Raw genomic sequence first — 10,170 nt, 5'->3', positions numbered from 1 at the left:
GGTGGTAGCCGGGCACCAGCTAGCTGTACTGGACTCAGTCTGGTGGAGATCTTGGTAGCTGTGGACAATTAGACCTTTGGACTAATCTTTTCGTTGTATCGTTTTCTCTTCATTGTCCCTTGCTCCCGAAGGGATGACACCAGTGGAGTATCTTAGATGGCCGTTCACAGGCTTTTAAGACCCCAGACACACTACTCACCAAGGTAGAATGTAGAGCATTATCTTTATAAGCAGTGTCATGCCAATTGAGCTAGATGTTCCCCGAGACCATGGTCCCCAGAGCCCAAGGGAGGTACTTTTATCATCCATTTTACAGATGAAGTAAATGAGGTCCCAGGAGGTCAAAGAACACATTAAGGTCTCACACTAGTTAAGTAGCAGAGATGAGCTCTAGGGCCACAACTCCAAATAGGGTAAATGCACACCTCCCGACACACTGTAAGTTTTCAAGTTAAAAATTGTTAGCTACTATAACTATGATTCATGGTATGCCATGTTTAGCTGTAATCAAAATAAAAATATCTGACACAAATATTTGAAAGACAGGACAAATTAACACCAAGTTTTACTGGATTCTAGTGAATCACTGTTAACAGAGTGGTTTCACACACATCTCATAATTATATAAATTTCACATTTGACAAAAAAATGAATTCAAATATATAAAGTACCTACTACCATGTGTCAGGCAGTATGCTAGACACTGGGAATATAGAGATGAAGAAAACATAATCCAAGCTCTCAAAGGTCGACAGTTTCTAAAGTCTGTATAAAGAGCCCTGGTGGTGCAACAGTTAAGCACTGGGTTACTAACTGAAGGATCAGCGGTTCAAATCTACCAGTGGCTCTGTGGAAGAAAAGACCTGGCCATCTGCTCCCGTAAAGATTACAGTTTAGGAAAGCCTACAGGGCAGCTCTACTCTGTCATATAGGGTCGCTATGAGTCGGAATCAACTTGACAGCACACAACAACACAAAGTCTGTACAGGCGTCTGTGTGAGCACGTGTCTGTATCTTGATAAGTGTGAGAAAACAGGCCACTTAAGGTTTTTAATTATGGAGATTTTGCAATGGAGTTTGAATGCCACGAGTATATCATGTTAATATTTAATGCCCTAGGTATTCTCATAACTAGATACAGCACTTCTTTTGTATATACCTTAAGATGATGAGCTGTTGTATATAATTTTCCACATCCATCATATTCACATCGGAATGCTTTCTCTCCACTTTGTTGAGATTTAGCAGTTACTCTTGTTGCATGACCTTGTAAGACAATCTAGACAAAACAAAAAGTACTATTAAGATTTATTGATATAGAAATAAAATAGATGAAATTCCTATTTTCAGAATAAAAAGTGATGACTGAAATGTGGTTTTTCACACTCAGTCCAGCACTTTACTAAGATTCTAACACTCTGAGTCAGTTAGCTTAATTCTGTTCCAGGGCTCAGGCCAGCAGCTCTGGAAGGGAGCAAAAGGAGATCCAAGAAAGTATGCACAGCCGGAGCCCACAGATCTACTCCCATTCTAGAAAAACCAACCCTAGTAGCATCTCTACTGATACGGTTACTCCTTGACATATTCAAGGAATGTATTTTAGGACATGTATCCTAAAAACAATGTCGAAAGCATTTTTCCCATTAGGCAAACACGAGGAGTTGTGGTCATTTGAGTCACCTGTAGAAAACAATGCAATCCATATGACACTAATCTGTATTCAGTAGAAGATCATTTTTCTGGGATCCAGCATCACAAGCATTCAAACAACAGCACTGATTTTAAAGCCTTTTTAAAGATGACCACCTACTTCAGAAATTAAGATCCCATAAACAATGAAGAACGACTTTCTATTCTGTGAGCCCTGAGGTGACAGTGTTGCAATCTGTGCAGATTATCATATGCCTCAAAAATCAGTCTGTGGGAGGATTTTTAAATTGTTGAAATTTCAAAATAGTTAAGAAGAGATCATCATGACTGAGAAGACCCTTACTAAACATACGACAGGCTAAAAGAGAAATCTGCAAATAAAAGGCATAACAAAATTAAGCAGATGACCCTGACGGCTCTTTGCCAAGGAGATGTTAAAATCTCTTTGGTTTCTATTAAAGAGATCCTGCCACACTCCCACAACTTGCAGTTCAATATGAATTTCTTGGTAAATAAAATTTCATAAACATATTTTTAATTGCCTGATGCTTTTTATCACCCGTTCTTAAAGCAATGAATATGCTTTACAGAATCTGATTGCTGGTTTGAGAACTGATAAACAAAACTGTATTTTTATTTACATTATTACAGGTTTTTAAATAATATGTTTCCTTCTCGTTTTCAGTAAGCCCAGGTATTTTCAATCTGCACAAAACTATGACTTAATACATTTAATTCATTTATACAATATGTTTATATAAAATAAAAATTATTTAGATACACTTTAAAAACGTCTTTATTTCTTACCATACTGTATGTGTCAAAACATCTTTTTAAAAATCATTTTGCTCTTTTATAATAAAGCTATCTAAACTCTGGGAACGGGTCAGGTCTTCACCAGTCCGGGTAATGATCTACTACAGTAAAACACATGTTTAAATGGTGAGAGGAGGGAGGGGAGGAGTTACAGAGGCTATAATGAGGGTGAAGGGATTGAGAATCATACTGCATTAGATGATAACGGTATTGAAGATGATGGTTCAGCATGCCCAACATGGACACTAATGGCTATACAGAATTTGCCTTAGGCTTTTCCTCCTGATTATTAAATAAACTTAAAAACAAGTAGTACATCTCAATGTAATTGCTAAATTACAAGCTATTAATTTAGTCATGCTCATGTACTGCAGTGGTTCCCATCAAGTGTTGCAGACACAACTGTCTGAATAAAGGTGGGCCTATGTTGATAAAATATTTAAATAAAAGCCTGCACAATTCCCAGTGGACACAGGGAAATGCTTATGGACTGAGAAACATCTATACAAAGAATGACATAATTCCCTATCATTTCCCTACCTCCTTGAGGCCGGCTCTTATCATTCCAAACAGAGCTGATCCTTCAATTCCTCAGCATCCCTATAATATCTAGTTTGTGCCACTAGCATAGCACTTCAGCCAACTATATTAAAGATATTTCTATTTTCTTCTCTCCATTAGTCTAATAGCTCCTTGAAGTCAAGGACTGTGTCTTGTAAGCCTTCATACCTCACAGTGTTAGGTACATACCAAAAATGCCACAAGATTTATAAATTAACACATTAAAAAATATGAACAATATTAAAACAAAATAAAAGTCTTTTGAGGCTGATGAAAAAATTCTAAAATTAGACTATAGTGATGGTTACACAACTCTGTGAATACACTAAGAACCACTGAACGTACACTTTAAGTGGGTGAATTTTTTGGTATGTGAAACGTATTTCAAGAAAGCTACTAAAAAAGGAAATAAAAATAACTGGAATAAGAAAGTTTTTATTTCTTAAGAATCAGAACAGCCTTTATGAATCTTTTAAAAATTAACTATTATTAAGAAATTATTAATTTTACAATAGTATTATAAATTATACTTTGTAATAGTAATGGCAAAATTTATATAATAGCAATATTTTGTAATAGTATTATAACCGTAATGCTTGTACATTAGAGGAATTTGGATACCACAGCGAAGAATAAAGAGAAAAAGTTAAAGTCGGCTATAATTCCACCATCCAGAGAAAATTATTGTTAACATCTCGATGTGTTTCCATTCAATATTTTAAAATGTACATATTTTAATGCACAGAATTTAATTTAGCAAAATTGGAATTAGGCTTTATATAAACTTTAAAGGGAGATTTTAAGTAAAAATGAGTCTCAAATCAAGCAAAAAGAGTTCCTCTTCTTAGTCCCTAATCCTCTCTAGAAGCATTATGGAAGCGAGTGTGCTTCCCATCTCCACGAGTCTGATAATTAAGCCCAGCAGCTCACACCTTCAGACCAGGTGTTGTTGTTGTGTGACCTCGAGTCAATTCTGACTCACAGCAACCCTATAAGACACAGTGAACTGCCCCATAGAGTTTCCTAGGCTGTAAACTTTACAGGAAGGAGCCTTGGTGGCGCAGTAGTTAAAGCACTCGGCTGCTAACCAAAACGTTGGCGGTTTGAACGTACCAGCCGCTCCGCAGGAGAAAGATGTGGCGGTCTGCTTCCATAAAGATTACAGCCTTAGAAACCCAATGAGGCAGTTTTACTCTGTCCTATAGGGTCACTATGAGTCGGACTCACGTCCACTGTGCCAGCAAGGCTCCTTTCAGAGCAGGTAATAACAGCAAATTATCCATGAGAACCCCACACCTGAATCTTTCCTGTTGCAGTGTTACTATCTCCTAGGCTCTCAATGTATCAATTTATCAGAAGCTTCAATTCTGGTATGAAATATGTATCAGAGTTTGGGCATTTAATTAAGCAAAACAATACTGAATTCCTAAACTGGGACAAGGATTGAAAAAAAAATTTTTTTTAAATGTACTTGTTTCTGCTCTTCTTCTAACGTTTACAGTGAATACTTCAAGAGCTCAGGGTGGTAGCCTAAGAGTCAGAAGCTCCAGTTTAGGAAGTACTTATTGAGGCCTCCACAGGTGTGTTTGTGGGAGGATAGGGTGGTAACAACAGAATTTCTTCTATCTAAGCCAGCTGAAGTCTTTAGCATTTGGCATGCCTGTGAGAATTATTAGTAAGCGCTGTTTGCAAGAGAACTGTTTCCACTAAGGCTGTATTACCCAAAACAGATCTACTGTAAAGGTGCTCTCATAACTCAAGGGACAGTAGGATGAGTACCTGTAGCCAACATTCAACCAGCAAAAGAAACCACATGAAAGAAAACCACTGCAACAGTAATGCCCTGTGGCATACAGTGCTTGGGAACCAGGACGCCAAGGGAGACATAGTCAAAAAGCTAATTTGGCTTTTATTTCAATACGTAAAATATTCGCGAGAATGGGATCTTCTCCCCTTTGTATTGAAAGTATTTCCTTGTAAAGCTCTTTTATTTCCCAATCTCTCTTCTTCTCAATTCCCAAATGAACTGTTTTATTCTACTTAGAATATACTTTGTGTCTACTACCTTCCTTTCACCCCACTTCCAACCTAACCTCTCCTTCTCACTCCGCCCTACCATGGCAGACATTCTTGAATAATAAATGTTTGCCAAATGATTGGTTAAGTACCTACTTCATACAATGATGAAGATGTTCTCTGCCTTAGGAAGGCTCTCATTCTAGCTATTGAAACTGCCACATTAACGAAGGATTACAATAGAATGTGATAGTTGTTGTCACAGGGTCCATGCAAAGTTCTATGGGGGACAAAATGAGAAAGTGGGAGGAGCTGTGGGAAAGGGCAAGCTGCCTAGAGATGAAATCTGAAGGCTGAAGAAGAGGGTGAGGCAGAAGGAATAGCCTGACCAAAGATATGGAAGTGTGTCTGGAAGAAATGCAGACTTAATACGAGAGCATTCTGTCTACATAATAGAATGAATAACATGAAAATGAAAAGAAGTTTAAGGCTACATTTACAAAGGAAAAGTCTTAAGGACATTTTAGAAGATAGCATCAGTGAAATACTAATCAGATACCAAAACCAAGCTGACTGCCACAACTTTCTCCTGCAGAGTAGTGGTGAGTTCGAACTGCTGACCTTTTGGTTAGCTGCCAAGCGCTTAACTACATGCAATCAGGGCTCCCCATTACAGAAAATCCCTTCATCACTATTTATGCTTATTGTATGTTCTGAGAATAAAGAAGGAGACCTTAGCTCTGCCATAAATTCACCATGTGACGTCGTGCAAGCATGCAAGCCTGCTTGACATCTATATAATGAACATATTGTACTAATTAGTGGAGTTTTTTTTTTTTTTTAAACCTCTTTTTAAGGAGTCATACTCCCTTGCCAGGGAGACAGACTAGGAAGAAGGACCTGGCGGTCTACTTCTGAAAAAAATTAGCCAGTGAAAACCTAATGAATAGCAGTGGAACACTGTCTAATAATGCTGAGCAAATAATCCAAGAAGCTGGACTATATGAAGAAGAACGGGGCATCTGGATTGGAAGAAGACTCGTTAACAACCTTTGTTATGCAGAAGACACAAGCCTGCTTGCTGAAAGTGAAGAGGACTTGAAGCACTTCTGATGAAGATCAAAGACTACAACCTTCAGTATGGATTACACCTTGACATAAAGAAAACAAAAATCCTCACAACTTGACCAATAAGCAACATCATGATAAACGGAGAAAAGACTGAAGTTGTCAAGGATTTCATTTTACTTGGATCCACAATCAACGCCCATGGCGGCAGCAGTTAAGAAATCAAACGACACATTGCATCAAGCAAATCTGCTGCAAAAGACCTTTTTAAAATGTTAAAAAGCAAAGATGTTACTTTAAGGACTAAGGTGTGCCTGACCCAAGCCATGGTATTTTCAGTTGCCTCATATGCATGCGAAAGCTGGGCAATGAACAAGGAAGAACGAAGAAGAATTGATGCCTCTGAATTATGATGTTGGCGAAGAATACTCAATATACCATGGACTGCCAGAAGAACAAACAATTCTTTCTTGGAAGAAGTACAGCCAGAATGCTCCTTTGAAGTGAGGATGGCAAGACTTAGTCTCATGCACTTTGGACATGTTATCAAGAGGGACCAATCCCTGAAGAAAGACATCATGCTTGGTAAAGTAGATGGTCAGCAAACAAGAAGAAGACCCTCAACAAGATGGACTGACACAGTGGCTACAAAAACGGGCTCGAGCATAATAATGATTGTGAGGATGGCACAGGATCAAGCAGAGTTTTGTTTTGTTGTATACAGGGTCACTATGAGTTAGAACCAACTCGACAGCACCTAGCAACAACACCGTGAGAGATCTGGTAGGGTTGAGGATGACCATTGCTTTTTACCAGTTAAGTACTTAAAATTCTACTTATTATAATGGTCTGATGCACATGCCAGATATAATTTTTGTTATTTGATGTGTGTAAACTTATATATTATAATTCAAATAATTTATACACTTGGGGTAGGAGAAAATAAAAGCAACCTGAAGAATTTTTAAAAATATGTTCTCTTTGAAGAAAGGAAGTAATTATAGAAGTGTAGCACCAGAGGGACTTTTTGGGAACCACAGGCACATAAGCACTGCCAGGAAGATTAAAAACAAAAACAAAAATATAAACCCTACCAAAAAAAAAAAAAAAAATACTATTAAAAAAAATTCCTGGGCTCCATCTCTACTATATCAGAATCTCTGGAAGTGGATCTCAGTCATGGGTATTTTTTAAAAACTCCACAGCTCAATCTCTTATTTGTCCCTGATAAACAACCACTGAGCTGATGCTTTTCTTTTATAGATAAGGAAAAGAGACTTAAAAAGCAAAGTTCACTTGCTCAAGTTCACAAAGCTAGATCAAAGTAAAGATAAACATAAAATATGATTTACATTCAAATTGCCTATACTAAACAGGTTTTGGGGTAATTGTCCAACCCATGTTCTGAGAGAATTTGCCACCCCAAACACAGATCATGCTGACAAGAGAAGATGGTGCATCTATGAGCTGGCCAGTGACCTATGGCTTTTGTGGTCTGGTTTAAAAAGTCAAGCTGAGTCCACAAATTTCTCCTTCTCTGGAATTTGACCTAAGAAATAAAGGGAAATCTCGACATGGTCGTGGGTGGTGAACCTGAAAAAGTATGTACAAGCTCAATGAAGATGCAGAGGAAGCCTGTCTGCAAAGAAAAGAAACAAGCAGAGGTGGAAGAGATGCACTGCAGCCTCTGAGGGGGTAAAAAAAAAAAAAAAAACCCGTTGCTGTCAAGTCGATTCTGACTCATAGTGACTTTAAAGGACAGAGTAGAACTGCCCCATAGGATTTCCAAGGAGCAGCTGGTGGATTCGAACTGCCAACTTTTTTGGTTAGCAGCCACACTCTTAACCACTGTGCCACCAGGGCCCTTTGAGGCGGTAGAGGAGGAGAAAAAAAAGGAGACCAACTTCCATTCCTCTTTTGAAATTCTAGTTCCTGTCAAGCCCAGCTGTTCAGCAGTTCCTGTAAGCTCTGCTGTATACTTACATCTCTTTTCTTGAGCTTAGCTTGACTAGCTTTCTGCACTTTCCAACTTTTGAATCCCTGATTAAACCTCTGCCAAACCAAATAACTTTGATCTCCAATGTAAATGGAATTAGTTTTGAAATTAGTCAAGTCTTGGAAAACCATGAAGAAAAGATCTGGTATACTAACAGAGCATAGCATGTAAAGTATCACCAGTGATTGACATCTGTATGGTGCTCACTAATTTACAAATTATGTTCTCATGTATGACCTAAAATATTACATAAAATGAAAGTTTCATTTGATTTTTATGACCCCATACGTGGGTAAGGCAAAGATTACTATTATTCTCATTTAATAAATGAGAACTCTCAGATTCAGAGAAGTTAAGTAATTTACTCAGTCACACAGCTACTATATAGCAGTGTAGAAACGCAACCCAGATCTTCTGATTACAAATTATGTGCAACTTCAATACATGTTGTTTTTTATTTAATTAAGGGTGGTGTGGCATGAAGGCAATGACAGTAGTCATAGTCTCCCCCAGACACACAAACACACCATCGTCCTTATAGTTCTTATAACTGAACACACAGGGATTTTAACATAGATAACTCTTAGATCAGGGATTCTCAAATTTGGTACTACTGACATTTTGAGCTGGATAATTTTTTGTTGTGGGAGGCTGTCCTGTGCATTACAAGCTGTTTAACAGCACCAAGAGACAAGCCTAGAAGTTACAAGTTCTGCTTATTTGTAGTATTTCTTTTGGGCTATTTTGGCCTTTCAGTATCATGTATTGAGACCTGAACCTCAAATATGGTACTCAGTTGTTACAGAGGATGGAGAATTCATTATGTTCTGGTCCAGCACTACTGCAGAGAAATACAATGAGTCACAAATGTGAGCCACATATGTAATTAAACTTTTTCTATTAGCCACACTTATAAAAAGAAACAGGTGAAATTAATTTTAATAATATATTTAACCAAATATGTCCAAAACATTAGCATTTCAACATGTAAACATTATTCTTTCTGTATTTTACATTATTTTTTTCATACTAAATTACTGAAATCCAGTGTGTATTTTAAACTTACAGCATATCTCAATTCGGACTAGCCATATTTCAAGTGCTCAAAAGCCGTATTTGGCAAGTAGCTACCATACTGGACAGCGCAGATCTAGTTTGTAAGGGAAAAGTACTGTCTTAGGCTGGGTTCTCTAGAGAAACAAAACTAGTGAAGCATACAGATACGTGTGTGTGTGCGTGTGTATGTGTATATATAAAGAGAGAGAGAGAAAGAGAAAGAGAGATTTGTATGAAGGAAATGGCTCATGCAGTTGTAAAGGCTGGAAAGTCTGAAGTCCACGGGTCAGATGTCAGGCTGGAGGCTTCTCCTGACTCAAAGTAGCCACAAAAGCTGAAAAACCCAAGATCAGGAGGTAGGACATCAGGCTGCTGGCTCACAGGTTGTGGAGGCCTATGAATCCCAAGATCGGCAGGCAAAATGGCAAGCCACTGGCTCAAATCTCAAGAACCGGAGGTCAGATGATGACAAACCAGATGCAGGGTCCAGAGCAAGCAAAAGCCAGCGAGTTTTGCTTAAAAGTCCATATAGATTGGATGCAGGCCACACCCAGAAGGAAACTCCCTTTCAACTGATTGGCCACTTAGAGCAGATCTCATCATGGAAGTGATTACATCATTACATAACTGCCAAACTACACATTAACTGCCAAATCACTGAGAATCATGGCTCAACCAAGTTGACACAAAACCTTAACCATCACAGTTCACCCACTGTCAACTTGGCACCTGTACACATCTCCTTAACCCATACATAATCTCTAAATAAAGACAATTATAAAGTCATAATTGCACCTAACATGATACAACATATGTAAAACCGAAAATGCACCTGCCCTGTTTACATCTTATATTTTATAAGTGAAGAAAACAAAAATATTTGATGCGCACATACAAGGAAGAAATACTCGTAACAATTACAGTCCTTGTTTCTGCAACTGGTCACGTAGTTGTAGCTGGTATTTAGAACTACCACCTTCTACCACCAATTCTGTATTCCCTTCACC

General features: G+C 38.1%; 1 protein-coding gene across 4 annotated transcripts in view; it reads right to left on the bottom strand.

Moving 5' to 3' along the window:
* The window catches only part of ZNF143 (zinc finger protein 143), a 68,106-nt gene that overhangs the window by 30,495 nt on the left and 27,441 nt on the right, over nucleotides 1–10,170 (bottom strand). For all 4 annotated transcript variants that reach the window (XM_012557193.1, XM_004369638.2, XM_023737153.1 and 1 more), the window contains one exon: nucleotides 1,160–1,279. In XM_012557193.1, the coding sequence (XP_012412647.1) occupies nucleotides 1,160–1,279 (120 nt within the window). The remainder of the gene's footprint in view (nucleotides 1–1,159; nucleotides 1,280–10,170) is intronic.

The sequence above is a fragment of the Trichechus manatus genome, unplaced genomic scaffold (genome assembly GCF_000243295.1).
Source record: "Trichechus manatus latirostris isolate Lorelei unplaced genomic scaffold, TriManLat1.0 scaffold00006, whole genome shotgun sequence".
In the NCBI taxonomy this organism is placed as follows: Eukaryota; Metazoa; Chordata; class Mammalia; order Sirenia; family Trichechidae; genus Trichechus; species Trichechus manatus.
The sequence above is the reverse complement of the archived record's forward strand: the minus strand, read 5'-3'. Positions and strand labels throughout refer to the sequence as shown.